The sequence below is a fragment of the Gopherus evgoodei genome, chromosome 5, assembly GCF_007399415.2.
Source record: "Gopherus evgoodei ecotype Sinaloan lineage chromosome 5, rGopEvg1_v1.p, whole genome shotgun sequence".
In the NCBI taxonomy this organism is placed as follows: domain Eukaryota; kingdom Metazoa; phylum Chordata; order Testudines; family Testudinidae; genus Gopherus; species Gopherus evgoodei.
The window spans coordinates 123,972,055-123,987,633 of NC_044326.1; the positions used below are offsets into that span (position 1 = coordinate 123,972,055).

Genomic DNA, 15,579 nt, shown 5'->3' on the forward strand with positions numbered 1-15,579 from the left:
CTAATCTTTACAAATTCTTCACAAAGACTTTTAAGTTCAGATTTTTCTTTTCTCCACAATATGCAACATGCTAACTTGCAACATTTGCTAGCTTGAGGCCCTAAAAAGTATTACAGTCATCTTCAGAGTAGAGTAACTATTTATGCAGGCTGATGCAAACTGAATAGCAAAGGTTCAAATTTGGTATTAAGAGTTGAGGTTTGAACCTGTTTTTTTTCCTGACACAGGTTAACCTATCCTTAGTCACCATTCTGTTTGCACTGAACCAAAGCATTTTTCAGCAAAATTATGAAAACAGGCAAATTAAATATTCAGTTACAGATCTTTACAAAGGGTTAACTTTTTTTAAACTTTAATTTGTATTGACTAGCTGCACTGGAGAAGAATATTTGAAAATGCAAGGCATTGAAGTGTCTGCTTGGGGCATGTGGAGGAATTATGTGGCTCTTCTATGCATGACACTAATCTTCTTTACAATTGCATATTTGAAACTGCGCTTCCTGAAGAAGTTCTCTTAATTCAGCTGAGTTAACAAGCATCTAGTGTAGCACAACGCAATGCAGTTTTGATAGTGAATGGACTAAAAATGTTTTAACATTTTCAAAGATTACATTAAAGATTTTGATAACTGTGTTCAAAGATTACATTAAAGATTTTGATAACCGTGTTCAGTTTTTACTAATACTGCTTGCTACCGAGGTACATCTATTACAAAGGTCTCACGCACATGAAGACAGCAGAGGATTGTTGACAGCGTACAATTTAGGCCTGGGATTTCCAGGGACCAAGGAATGCTGTAGAAACCTCAGATCAGCAGTCAGGGAGATGTAAACAGAGAAGCATCTTTGACATCCTAAGGTGCCAAAGGCTTAGTCTGCATTATTGATAGTGGCAGACAGCTAGCTCAAGAAAGCACTTGAAAAAAATAATCTAAACATGTTCACCTAGAAATATATAGTTTAAAAAACTATATAAAGTGAAGTTGGATGAGAATTTAGTTTTCTTATCTAATGCAGATGCTTCTCTTTAGTACAGAAGGGCAGGGCAGTAAGTGAAACTGACTAGGCCTTCAATTTCCTTTGGGTTCTACCAAACAGGAGGTTCTGCAGCTATATTTTTTTAAATTTTAAAACAGCACAGGGGAATTGGAAGAAGGGGGAAGAGAAAAGCAACATGTCAAATACAGGACACTCACCATAATGAGACGGATTTAAATGCAGACTATTTTTGTCCATAATTCTCATACACATTGGTGGTTTTCCTATGTAAAATCTTTATTAGGAAGTAAAGTGCTCAGTATTATAGACCAATAAATCTTTGATAACTGTGGAAGACTTGCATAATTAACAGCTTCCTAATAAGACCAAATGTTAATGCAAAACTTTACACATACTTAGAAGAAACCCTTTGCCCTAGAAACAAAGTAACAGTTACAAGAGAATCTAAATTTGAAATGAAACCATAATAAAAAAATGTATAACACATCTGTCTAGTTGCCATGTATTTATTGCATGGCACATTGTCAACACACATGGATAGCCCATGAAAGCTTACGGCACTTCAAAATGAAGTTTGTTATTAAGTAACGACACGTTACAGATATACAGATGAACAAATAGCTATGAATGCAAACATTTTGGTTTTCATAATAAAAGAAAAGCTTTGTTCGATATTAGTTTAGAGAAAGGTACAATTTTAGGACACCACAGTGATAGCTGTAGCATTGTGAAAAGGCAACTTCACAAATGCAAATTTCCTTAGTTCTGCAGCATGATATTGCAGCAACATCCAACATGTCTTGTCTTTATAACAAAAGATCACTTTAACTTAGCACTAGCAACCTCTTTCCTGTGAAGCCAAATTGTTTGGTCAGATGATTGGTTTTAAACTTTAGCTACATGACATATAATACTGTATCTGGCATTTTGATATTCCTACACCCCAACAGACCAAATGCTATTTTTCTAGAGCTTGCAAAAACAATCTTACCATATGTCAAACCATTAGCCAACTGACCCCTTGAAATATACCACCTACACAGTAATGTAACAGAAGGTTTTGTATACTATTATTAAGGCTTAGATTATGTCAGGGAAGTCCAGGATTCCATGACTTTCAGAGACCTCCATGACACTTTCCGCTTCAGCCCCATGGAGGCAGGGCTGAAGCTATCAGGGACTCTGGTGCTCTGAGCTGCTGTGGGCTTAGGAGGGCCCACGACACAGCTTCCACAGGTAGCAGGGGGGACCCCAGAGGTGTGAGCCACAGTGGCAACAGGTGCTAGGCCTCCCCTCCCCTCGTGCAGCAGGACTCAAGCTTTCATCCCCCTGTCAGCCTCATTTTGTCAGTTATTTCTAGTAAAAAAGTCAGGGGCTTCAGGGAATTTTTGTTTATTGCCAGTGACTTGTCCCTGCCTTTTACTAAAAATAACTGTGATAAAATCTTAACCTTAACTATGATGATATAAATTCATTTGGATTAATTTCTTATCCACTTGGCAGTGGTGGAGCTTGAGCGATAGTCTATTGGGAAATTTCAGCTCTCAGTAGGGGAGAAGTCCCTTCATCTAAGATGAGTAAGTTACTGAACATGCACTTTCTTGTAAATTTAACATATGAAAAGTTTTGTTTTTATCAAGGACAAGTGCTCTGGTGATATGGAATGTGTCTTAGATGACACCATAACACGACAACAAGTGCTGGTATATATAGATATGGGAAAACTGCAATATTTGGAGGTGTATCTGATTCAATACCAAACCAAAAATACTAACACAAAAATATAAGGTACTTAAAGTTAATTACAGGAAGCAATTCCTATAATAAGCACAACATGAAAGCCACCAGCATCAATAAAAAGGCTACTTATCCTTTGGCATGGACGTTTTCCTTCTTACACCCTACAAATCTACGCACTTAGAATACTGTGTACTTCATCTGAATATTAAATTTTCCATTCCCCTTTAAACCTACAGTAAGTCTTAAGGCAACTATCAGCTTAAGTGAAGACTCCCATATTTCACTATCTCTGAATGTACAGTGCTATCAAAAATTGTACATATTTGCCTCTAATTTTCTCTATACCAAACTCAAATCACTGTCAGTGCTGTTGCTGCTTCAAAGCTCTACCACAGTCCCAAATCCAGCAAGCCTTCTACTAAAAAGTGCTGATTATACTAAAGACTACAATTTCAAAAGGATATAGCGTAGTTCCCTACAGAAAAACGTGTATATGCAGAAATAGACCTTCAATTGCTCATGCAGGTCAGGTAAGAGCATACATAAGAAGCTAATTAGGCCCTTGCCTTTGAATTGGGATGAATACTTGCTAGAGCTAATCAGAAATGTTCAAAATGTCAATTTCTCTCTCCCCTTGCATCTCCCACGATTAATTGATGTTTTCCACAACTTATCTAATGTTTACCTAATTTCTGCATGTAACTGTAGAAAGGGTAGGTGCAGTTTTGGATGCGGAGCTCAGAGGTCTTCCTTTTTGAAAATTTGGCCCTAAAAGCCAGCTATGGACAGACACAAAGACAACAACGATCACATTAGTTATGTGTAAATAGCAACTGATCCAATAAAAGATCTTTTCTCTCTCTTATGTGTAAAGAAGTTCCGAAAGAACTACTTTTAAAACACTAAAATATATGAAGTACTGAATATATGAAGCAACATTCCCTGTGTATCAAACTATTGCCTTTTTCCTCTGGCAATAGTGCACTGATATGCACTATTCACATGCTTCTTGCATATGCATATGCATATGCGTCTACTTCATAATAAAAATGAACTAAACACGACCTTCTGTCAGAGGAAAAAGGCAATAGTGCACTGATACATAGAGAACGTTTCTTTAAAATAAATTAAAGAGAATCTTAGCACGCTAAAGAAAAACTCCGGAATAAAAAGAAGATTGTGTTGTTTGTTTGTAATTTGTGTTGAATATAATTAACAGGAAAAACTATACAGGAAGTCACCTTATTAATATATTTTAGAATAGGAATTTAAGAATAATATTTCCCATTATAAAGCACTGGAAAACTAAGCATTTGAGTTGAGAAATTAAATGCATTTTTGGCTAACTATTAATCAAAACTTTTAGAAGAGACTTACTTCACAACAACTTTGAAACTAATGTCCAGCATTATTTAATGGGAAAGTAGATTCTTACAGTCCTATTTTACATAACCAAGATGAGCTCCTGCTGCATACCAAGCATTAAGATGGGAATACTTAGAAAAATAACAACAGCTGCATTTACTGAATGAAGACAGGGAAACTTTAAAACCCTCTGGCACAGATCCTATAAGTGCTGCCACTTTAAGCAATGCTACTGGTGGATTATGGTCCTAAAGCCGTGTAGGTGGCAACAGGAATCTCCCCTATTTAGTGGGGTAGGTAGGTAATGCCAACTTTACATCTGTCAGCTGCTGACACAGTGGTTGTAGATTAGATGTTCCTATGGCCTACTGATCAATCCCCAGGTGGGACACTAGGAGCTTTAGCATTCATCACTGGTTTTGGAAAACAAATAGTAAATAGTGTATTTGCTGTTATAATACAGGATTGAAATTTTAAAACAATCCATTGACAATATTACACATGGATGTTGCTCCCGCCATTCCCGCCTCCACTTCCATCAATGCCTTCTGTTGACTGAGAGGAGGATGGACGGGAACTCCTAGAACGAGGCTGGCTATTCAGTCCAAGTGGTGTTCCCAAGCGGTGGCTCATTTGGGAAGCTGTGTCATCCGATTCCCAACGCTCTAGTTCCTCCCGCACTAACCTCTCCATTTGTTCCCTGTGGATTTCATTGTCACGTCCCAATCTTTCATCCTAAATACAAAGAAAGATACAAATTCACTGTGTAATCTTCCAAATCTGATTGTGAACAAAATCTGGAAGAAGGTATACAATATTCTAAGAGACATCTCAGATAAATTCATGCCATAGTGTAGCTTTCTACTAAACCACGCACTGAACAAGAGGTAAAGGTACTGTTGTAGCAGCTGCAGAATAATGACAAGTTTTTATACTGTGCCCATCATCATGGAATGACAGAGCCTTCACACAGTGATGTGTTAATTCACTATGATAATTAGTCTCTGGCTGGACTTTGATCAAGTGCTTGTAAATAAACCCAAAATGGAGTCTGATAGTCAGTGGCTTAACATTGCTATGGTACCTACCTCAGTTATCACAATCCTATGTGTGAAGGAGTAGAAAAGCAAAGTAGAAACAAATGAGCTCATCATCTAACTTACATGGAAAACAGCTCTTTAGTTAGTGATCAGTCAACTGACTGCTCAAGTCGTACTGGGGGTTTCTTACCTCTGTAACTCCATCTAGCAGTCTTCCCAACACATCTCTCCTTTTCAGTTTGGCCCGCTCCATTGCCTCAAGCTTTACAATAACAGCATCAATTTTGGAAACAATACTGCCTATGGAATGTTCCATGCGATCCACTCGTCTCACCAACCTGAAGGCAACAGATATTTGCAAATGTTAATGTTACTGACATTTTCAAGTCATTAATTTGGTTTTAGATAATCGCCTTGTAGGAAGTGGAAAGTTCATCAGATGACATTTTTACAGTTTTTAGTAAACCTACAAACCAAAATGACAAATTTGTAATTTTCTCAGCAAGGAAGAGGGGCGACGGCAAGTGTAAAACTCCTGAATTATGTCCTCTGATTTCCTTCTCTTTGGGGGATAGCCTATCATATACACTGTACAGGAATGGAGGGCCAGGTGGGGCTCACTCAAGAGCTGGTCACTACCACTTCTGGTGTTTGCTACAGATTGTACAAGAGGCACTCTGCTTTCCACAGAGAAGAGAGTGCTACTTCCATAGCACCCTCGGTGGAAGATTTTGGGCCTGGAAATGAATCCCAGCACATTGTCACTAAAACACACATTTCTGCAATGAGAGAGAAGAAAAAAAAATAAGTAGAACTGTTGCTACTTCTTAAGAGAGCCGTGCATTCCCATGGTGAATGAAGGGTTCCATATCCTGGTCTGTATGTACTCTAACTGAGCTACATGTTTACAGGCTCGCATAATGTTTTTTTTATATATATAATATAACCATTTTCTACAATCATGGTCTACAGAAATACAGCATCTAGCTTTATTTTTTCCCTTGATCTAGTTACCTAATTACTCACCCATCCCTCTGTCAAACAAGTTCCATATAAAAGCTGGTGAACATAGCAGACAACCTTAAAGTTAATGGAATGTTTTAAAGTGAAGGGGATTTAGAAAGCAAGTAGCAAGTGTTAATTATGCTGTAATATTTCTAATGAAGTTAATCCCATCCCAAGCAAATGAACTGATATGTTCTACATCCTATACGGGGATAAGGAAAATACATCTGACCCACAGGCATTTGATTGCAGACATGTTAACTAGTATAGTTTGGGATCATTACACACAGTTACTACTGAACAAGGAAGATGATCAATCAGGTTCTAGCAACCCTAAGTCATAACCAGGGATGGCTCTAGCTTTTTTGCCGCCCCAAGCAAGGCAGGCAGGCAGCCTTCAGTGGCACACCTGCAGGAGGTCCCCAGTCCTGTGGATTCGACAGCTTGCCTGCAGGAGATCCAGCGGTCCCGTGGCTTCGGCATACCTGCTGCCGAATGGCCTCCGAAACCGCAGGACCGGTGGACCTCCCACAGGCAAGCCGCCCAAGGCTGCCTGACTGCCGCCTTCGCAGGGACCGGCAGGGCACCTCCCCCTGTGGCTTGCTGCCCCAGGCACACACTTGGAGTGCTGGTGCCTGGAGCCGCCGCTGGTCATAACCACTTCATTCATCCTTGCTGTGACTGGGGCCTATAGAGAGAGACCATTTCAGCCAAATACACAAGCATAAATAATACAAATTCCTGCCAATCCTTTAGTTCTATTTGAATGTACAATAACCTCGATTTTTGTCTGATGAAAGAAGAGCAGAGCAGGCTTTTAGAATTAGTTTAACATTGACAATGTTTCTTTCAAGTTGTCAGCCACTGTATGAGCATGGATGAAATTCTTCCACAAACACCTGAGAGCAGAGGTGTTAACTTGGACTCTGGTGTGATTTGGCTAATTCTTACGGTAATTATACAAAAGAGACTCGGGGCTTATCTACACAACGATTTAATGCGTGGCAAGCCAGGATGTGAATCTACAATGCACTAGTGTCCTGCACATTAACTGGGTGCCAGTTAATGCGCCGCAGAATCAGGACGGGGCTTGCTGCACGCTAAATTGCCATACAGACATGCCCTCAGTAGAAACCAACCAAATTAAAGTAGGAAAACCCCAAATTTCAAGTGTCCTCTGCATATTCCTACTTTTGGGCTGTGCCAATCGGTGCTGCACTGAATATGCAGGTCCATCCTGAAGATCCTCAGTTACAGGTAAGTGACCTTCATTTTGCACCAATTTTTTTTTTGAGTTGGTTATTTATTTAAACCTGGGAGCTACTATTTCTTTTGTTTCCATTTTCATCCAGGATCTTCCAACAACAACTTTAAATGCAGACAATTGATCTCAAGTGATAAATAGCTATTTACACAGTTAGCTTTGTAACACATTTCTTAGATTTCATTTGGTTAATACCCAGAATTATACTGGAGGGCAGTATATATTTTAAAAACTCCACACGTTGCAGCACTGCTTGCACTTACACTTGGAACTCTTCATATGAAACCCCACTAGAGCTGCTACCTCTTCTTCTAGAGCTGTGTCCACTGTCCTCATCATCGTCCTCTTCAGAGTCATCCAGACTGCGAGGGAAGCTTCGACCACTCATTGGACGTGGTAGAGAGCTGTCCAGATCCAGATCCTCCTTCATGAAAAACAAACATTATCCATAGACTTTCACCTGTGGACTGAAGGTCAAGGCTGCATGACCTCATTCACTGAACTACTTTTCACCCTTTTATAGTTTTGTTGGGAGTGAATGTTAGCCAACCTAATAGATTAGTAAGTCTAAATTAAATGCAAATGAGAATTGGTGCTTAGAAACTCCATTGACCCAACTGATGGTGTTCAAGGTCTTCCAATTGCCCTAAAGGATGACTTACCCTCTCTTTCTCTAGATCATCTCTCATTTGCTGATGTTCATGTTCTGTCAATTCCTGATCCCCATCCTGGTCATACTTAGTAAATATTGCTTCAATCTCTGCATCCGTGTGACCTTTCCTGAAAAGATGATAAAATAGACCCCTTTTTTATTTGATGTTCTGCGAAAAATGTTGGGGCTGAGGAGGGAGGGGAAGAAACAACAAAAAAAGTCTTTACAGCAAATTCTCTAAAAGCCAAAGAACACGCTTAATTCAGTGTTGCCTACAAGCTTTCCCATCACGAATCCAAGCCCACTAACTATGCTGGCAAAGCCTGGGTACATATCACCAACAGTCTTGGCCCCAGCCCATTGCTTTAGAGGTTTTTTTTCCCCTGCCTAACAGCATCTCTCTCTTTTCTCCAGATTGCATTTAAGACAGTTTCCTCTTATCCACATCCCTAGTTGTGACTAGCACTGAAAAAACAAAGAGAATGCAGTATCTCTGTCTGATCAACAGGAGCTCTAGTCCTAACTATCATCTGCATGCAGGTGGCTCTGCAGACCAAAACATTTCATGAACTACCCCAGATTCTGCTTAACAGGACAGGTGACAAAATGAAACTTTACGAGACCTCATTTACAAGAGCACTTGAGAGAGGAAAGGTTCTTCATTTGCCTATCTTTGGTATCAATGAGACAGGAACACATCTACTATAAGACAACCCCCATCCATCTTCATGAAATCCTGCAGGCAAGTCAGACTCAAAGGGTATTAAGAGATCTGGAAAAAAAATCAGCTTGCATCCATCACTGGAAAGATTGTTCTCTATGGATTTTAATACCACCTTCATACCATACATATGCCTAAAACCCCTTGTCGGAATGGAGAACACATGCTGAATCAAAAATGCAAATGAGTTGCTCAAATGCCATCTTTTAAACCTTCCAAAAATAAGGTGGCTAGAAAGAGGGCAATAGTTGGTAAGCCTTTTGAGCAGGGTCCTACTTAAATTCTCTCCATGAATTGTTACCAATCCTCTTCAATAATGGTGCCAAAACTTCTCTGCTGATCCTCACTCACCATGAAGGGGAAGGGTCCAACTTACAGGTGGCACGATGCAACTGGCCAAGAAAAGTTAGTTACCTCACTCCAGCTCACACCATTAGCCATTATTTTTCCTCTTCCCCCACCCCTCATTTTTTGTTTTGTTTTGTTTCTGCAATGCCCTTGGACTTTCCTGAAACACTGCAGATTTTCCAGCACCCTATTTATTTACATAAAAACCCTTCTGTTAGATACAAAAGGAAACGTAAGTTTTATTAGCAACCCACATGCCATGGAAGCATTCTTACATATTGTTAAGGAACATTAATGCAAATAAAAACAATGTTCCTCCCCCTCACACCCTACAGGCCTTGAGGAAATCAGAAAGAATCTTTGCATCACAAGTCCTTTGGGAATATTGTTTAAATACAAAATACTGGCTTCCTTACCCCTTGAGATCCTGTCGTAGTTCATCGAAGTTTAACTTTCCCCCACCTTGTCGCAAGTTCTCTGAAATGTCATCAACAGTAGTTTTTTTCAATTTAAGTTTAATCATGGCTTTATTGTATCCCTAACAGAGAAAATAAAATGAGAGAAAATAAAACGTTACTTCTAATGGCATATTTAACTTTGTTTTGCTTGTTGTTTCATGTAAAGAAGATTGCTTGCATTCCTGAATGAAGTCAAATCTCATTTAATATTTTCTGACAAGCACTGGAGGAATCATATAATCATAGGAGTGGAAGGGACCTCGAGACGTCATCTAGTCCAGTCCCCTGCACTCATGGTAGGACGAAGTATTATCCTCTAGACCAGGGGTTCTCAAACTTCATTGCACTGCGATTCCCTTCTGACAACAAAAATTTATTATACAACTCCAGGAAGGGGCACCGAAGCTTAAGCCTGCCCAAGTCTTGCTGCCCTGGGCGGCGGGTGGGGGGTAAAGCCGAAGCCTAAGGGCTTCAGCCCCAGGCAGGGGGCCAGTAACACGAGCCTGAAGGTTGTGGGGCTTGGGCTTTGACAAGTCTAAGCCAGCCCAGGCAACCCCATTAAAATGGGGTGGCAACCCACTTTGGGGTGGCGACCCACAGTTTGAGAACTGCTGTTCTAGACCATCCCTGACAGATATTTGTCTAACCCACTCTTAAAAATCTCCAATTACGGAGATTCCACAACCTCCCAAGGCTATTTAGCCCAGTGATTAACTTCCCTGACAGTAAGGAAGTTTTTCAACCTAAACCTCCCTTGCTGCAATTTAAGCCCATTGCTTCTTGTCCTATCATCAGAGGTTAACGAGAACAATCATCCTCCCTCCCTCCCTCCCTGTAATAACCTTTGATATACTTGAAAACTATCACGTCCCCTCTCAGCCTTCTCCAGACTAAACAAACCCAATTTTCTCAATCTTCCCTCATAGGTCATGTTTTCTAGACCTTTCATCATTTTTGTTGCTCTTCTCTGGACTTTCTCCAATTTGTCCGCATCCTTCCTGAATTGTGGTGCCCAGAACTGGACACAATACTCCAGCTGAGGACTAATCAGTGCGGAGTAGAGCAGAAGAATTACTTCTCGTATCTTGCTTACGACACTCCTGCTAATACATCCCAGAACGTTGTTTGTTTGGTTTTTTTGCAACAGTTTTACACTGTTGCCTCATACTTAGCTTGTGATCCAGTATGACCCCCCAGATCCCTTTCCGCCTACTCCTTCCTACGCAGTCATTTCCCATTTTGCGTGTGTGCAACTGATCGTTCCTTCCTAAATGGAGTACTTTGCATTTGCCATTATTGAATTTCATCCTATTTACTTCAGACCATTTGTCCAGTTTGTCCAGATCATTTTGAAATTTAATCCTATCCTCCAAACCACATGCAACCCCTCTCAGCTTGGTATCGGCCACAAACTTTATAAGTGGACTCTCTATGCCATTATCTAAATAATTGATTAAGATATTGAACAGAACCAGACCCAGAACTGATCCCTGGGGGGCCTCACTCGTTATGCCCTTCCAGCTTGACTGAATCACTGATAACTACTCTCTAGGAATGGTTTCCCAACTAGTTATGCACCCACCTTATAGTAGCTCCATCTAGGTTGCATTTCCCTAGTTTGTTTATGAGGTCACGTGAGACAGTATCAAAAGGCTTACTAAAGGCAAAATATATCACATCTACTGTTTCTCCACATTCACAGCTTGTTACCCTGTCAAAGAAAGCTATTAGGTTGGTTTGACATGATTTGGTCTTGACCAATCCATGCTGTTTATTTATCACCTTATTATCCTCTAAGTGTTTGCAAACTGATTGCTTAATTATTTGTTCCATTATCTTTCCAGGTACTGAAGTTAAGTTGACTGGTCTGTAATTCCCTGGATTTTCTTTATTTCACTTTTTATAGATGGGCACCTGTGGAATCTCTCTTGTCTTCCGGTGACTTTTAGAAGCTAATAGTTAATGGCTCTGATATCTCCTCAGTCAGCTCCTTGAGTATTCTAGAATGTATTGCAACAGGCCCTCATGGCCTGAATGGACAAGATAACCCAGTAAATCTTATTCGTGTCTCATTTCCTTGTTTCTATGAATTACAGTAGGCATACTTGCAACCACTGGCTAGGATTCCAAAGGAGCCTAAGGGATTCAGATACCCAACTCTCACTGAAGTCAATGGGAGTTGAGTTTTTAACTATGTTAGGCACCTTTGAAAATTCCTGCCCATAGTTCTGGGTGCAAAACAACATATTATTTAGTTTATTCATTTTGTAAATCACTATCTAATTTTGAAATAAATTCTGAGGATGCAATTTTGTACCACCTCATTCCAACAACATAACACTTTTAGTTTTCTCCTCTACTTTAATAATCACATTCAAAACTTTAAAGTATGCTGGCTACAAATTTAGCCATGTACCTGTCCTGGGTGCTCCGAGGCAGAACCATGGCCAATGGGAACTCCAGGGGTGGCGCCTGCAAGCAGAGGCAGCATCCAGAATCGCCTACCGAGCCTCTGCCTAGGAGCAGCCCTAACCCCCTGCTGGGCCCACACCAACTGGACTATAAACTGGAATTTCAATGAAGATCAGAAATGCCGGTTTATAGAGCTTTCCGACTGGCGAAGTGCGAGATAAAACAGCTTTTACCATACATACGAATGTGTGACACTCTGCATGTATGATTGTGCAGTAAAAGGTACTGCAAGTCAGAATTCAAAATAATTCAAAATAAAATAAAGTAAGCAGACTAAACCCTGACAGATTTAGAGGTTTAGTCTAATCCAGTTCCACATCAGAAATCTTTATCAATGGCGATTCAGCTACTCCAGTATATCGGATTGGATTCAATGTCCCAAGTCTCAGGTTACCAGAAACCAACATGAAGTTACATAATCCATTTTAATTTGTACTTAATTCTGACTGACTTGCCTTTACTGCCCATTGGGTTTTTTGCTTTATTCAGCAGGAGATTGGTTTGACTCAGTGTTGCCCATACAGCAGTTTAGTATTTTATACAGTAAACCAGGCATAAATGAGCCTGGAACCTGGCCAATACAATATCAGTATTTGTAACAAAACTTTTTTACCTTTTTGATAAGATCAGACAGTTCCATTTCCGCCTTCTGCTGGGCCATATCTGATTTGACCTCTGAATAAGTATCATTGATAATGGCCAAAAACATATTCTGTTTAAAATTAAATGTAAAAATTCAGCTTAAAAAATACAATTCTAGAATTTAACAGTGTATCTGACTATTACTACTGCTATACCCTAGTTGTAGCAATCTCACAAATATCCTACAAAGTCATCTATTTAAAAAAAAAAAGTGCATCCATAAAGGGAGGAGTGACCTTAGTTAGAAAGTAAAATTGAACAGCCAAGATATCCCACAACAAATATTAACTGAGAATGTAACCAGTGAACAACATAGTTAATTCATTACTACTAATTATTATTCCAAATAGTTGTGGCAGTTAATAGTGTTCTACCTTGCCAGCAGTCTAAGCACTCAGATATCTTCCTGTTACAGTTTGGAACACTTTCGTTGTACTGTTGATGGAACCCCAGTCCTGCCCATGTCACTTAACTGACCATTCTTTGCTGTGGTAAGACATCTCAGAGGGTTCTGTCCCATGAGATGCTAGTTCTCTTCTGCATTATATGCTCTCCTGTCCCAACTATCCCCTGCTAAGATGGTTTCAGACAGCTGCCCAGATTTTCCCAGAAGGCAGTTATTACATGAATTTAGACCGCATGACATATATGCACTACAAACATAGCTGTATTATGGTAAAAGTTTGTGTATGGACACAACTGTTCTGTTTTAACCAGGTGAGATGACAGCATAACTATCTGATTACAAATGCAGTTGTATTTTTAGTATAGAGCAGGTCTAAAAAGCCATCTGCTACTGTCCACATCTATATTTCCTGAATATGAAGTTTGATAAGAATTCAATTGCTATATAAATATCAGGAAATAAAAGTCAACCATTTCAAATTGCTACGTGTCAAATATTCAATTTATCAGTGTCATAAACAGATAGTTAAGGGTTAATGTCTCTTTTACCTGTAAAGGGTTAACAAACAGGGAACCAAACAAATGACCAGGGGACCAATCAGGAGACAAGATACTTTCAAATCTCGGTGGAGGGAAGCCTTTGTGTTTTTTGGGTTTTGCTTGTTCTCTCTGGGCTCTAAGAGTGACCACACGTACCTACAGGCTCTCTAATCTTCTACTCCAATTTAGTAAGTACAAAAGGTAGAAAGGCGGTTTAGCCTTTTTGATTGTTTTTGCTTTATTTGCAAATGTGTATCTGGCTGGTAGGGGTCTAATGTGTATTTGGCTAAAAGTATTTTAAATTGTATTTTTGCTGGAGGAGGCTTTTTTTTTCCTGTTTCTATAAGCTGACAGACCCTGTAATATTCCATCTTGAATTTACAGTGATTTTCTTTATTCTTTTTTTCTTTTATTAAAAGTTTTGCTTTTAAAAAAGAAAAAAAGAATAAAGAAAATCACTGTAAATTCAAGATGGAATATTACAGGGTCTGTCAGCTTATAGAAACTGGAGAAAAAAGCCTCCTCCAGCAAAAATACAATTTAAAATACTTTTAGCCAAATACACATTAGACCCCTACCAGCCAGATACACATTTGCAAATAAAGCAAAAACAATCAAAAAGACTAAACCGCCTTTCTAACTTTCGTACTTACTAAATTGGAATAGAAGATTAGAGAGCCTGTAGGTACGTGTGGTCACTCTCAGAGCCCAGAGAGAACAAAGCAAAACCCAAAAAACACAAACAAAGACTTCCCTCCAACGAGATTTGAAAGTATCTTGTCTCCTGATTAGTCCCCTGGTCATGTGTTTGGTTCCCTGTTTGTTAACCCTTTACAGGTAAAAGAGACATTAACCCTCAACTATCTGTTTATGACAATCAGACACACACTAAGTACTTGAAAGAAGCCATTACAAAGTGAGTAAATATATGTATCAAAATACCAATAAGGCACATTTATGCCCAATAAGTGTCTTTGCACAAGTCTATATGATAGGCATTACTAAGAGTACTCTGAAATAAGTGTTCCATTTGCATGCAAAAAGCATTATTTTCATTATTTTTTTCTCTAAAGGGAACCTTGTGAGGAGCTTATATAGCAGGTCACTGGCTAGATTTCAGAAGAAATAAAATATTCTTGAATCAGGAAAACATTTGAAGGGCTGTGGTGAGGGCAGGGAAATGCAATGCAACTTTATTTTGAAAGATAAATAGAGTGTAAAGATCGGCATCTGTAAAAGGTTAAGTTCCCAGTTGTGTTGTATGCTTACTGTCACCCAAAAATAATAGGAGAGAGAGATGTTAAGATGAAAGTAACAGAAAACTCAAATGTGACACTTGCCCCGCTCCATAAACAAAGGCTTACGTACCAAAAGAATGAAGAACATAAAGAACACAAATGTAGTGAAATAAATTGGTCCCAAAACTCTGTTTGCTTCTTCAACCTCTGTAAAGTTAAAGTCTCCCAAAATGATGCGGAACTGAGTAAAGCTTTAAAAACAAAACAAAAACATGTCCGCCTGTTAAAACATTTTTGAATTCTGGCAGCACTTTGTGACACTTCACTCTATTTTAGCGATGCATTTTCATTATCTAGTGGGATGGAGGGGAGAGGAAGCGTGGTGGGGAACTATATTTTTTTGAATGATAGTCAGTTGCTGCGCTAATTAGATTTTCATGCCCATCACTAATGTCCTCACAGTCACAGTGGAGTAGAACCTACCTGAACTAAATCCAACCTCTCTCTACACATTATAAGACATTTTAAAATCACCATTACGCTGTACAACTTGGAATAATTACTGTCTAGTAAGCAATGTTTAACTATTAGTTACATGTAGTTATCAGGATGTTCTGCAGTTTTTAGGGTACTCTGCAATCACTTAGTAACTAAATGTATGTCACTACTGCAATGTAAAGTAACAAACAGT

General features: G+C 39.3%; 2 protein-coding genes across 2 annotated transcripts in view; one reads left to right on the top strand and one right to left on the bottom strand.

The window, feature by feature from the left end:
• The window catches only part of LOC115652609 (ATP-binding cassette sub-family G member 2-like), a 34,224-nt gene extending 33,044 nt beyond the window's left edge, over positions 1–1,180 (top strand). Inside the window, exon 16 of the mRNA XM_030564887.1 lies at positions 371–1,180. Within this exon, the coding sequence (XP_030420747.1) occupies positions 371–518 (148 nt within the window). The 3' untranslated portion in view covers positions 519–1,180. The remainder of the gene's footprint in view (positions 1–370) is intronic.
• Positions 1,181–1,253: 73 nt separating this feature from the next.
• PKD2 (polycystin 2, transient receptor potential cation channel) overlaps positions 1,254–15,579 on the bottom strand; it is a 41,413-nt gene continuing 27,087 nt past the window's right edge. The window contains exons 9-15 of the mRNA XM_030565088.1: positions 15,019–15,139; positions 12,677–12,775; positions 9,550–9,671; positions 8,075–8,192; positions 7,676–7,836; positions 5,334–5,481; positions 1,254–4,838 (exon numbers count right to left, since the gene is read on the bottom strand). Coding sequence (XP_030420948.1) covers positions 4,599–4,838; positions 5,334–5,481; positions 7,676–7,836; positions 8,075–8,192; positions 9,550–9,671; positions 12,677–12,775; positions 15,019–15,139 — 1,009 coding nt within the window. The 3' untranslated portion in view covers positions 1,254–4,598. The remainder of the gene's footprint in view (positions 4,839–5,333; positions 5,482–7,675; positions 7,837–8,074; positions 8,193–9,549; positions 9,672–12,676; positions 12,776–15,018; positions 15,140–15,579) is intronic.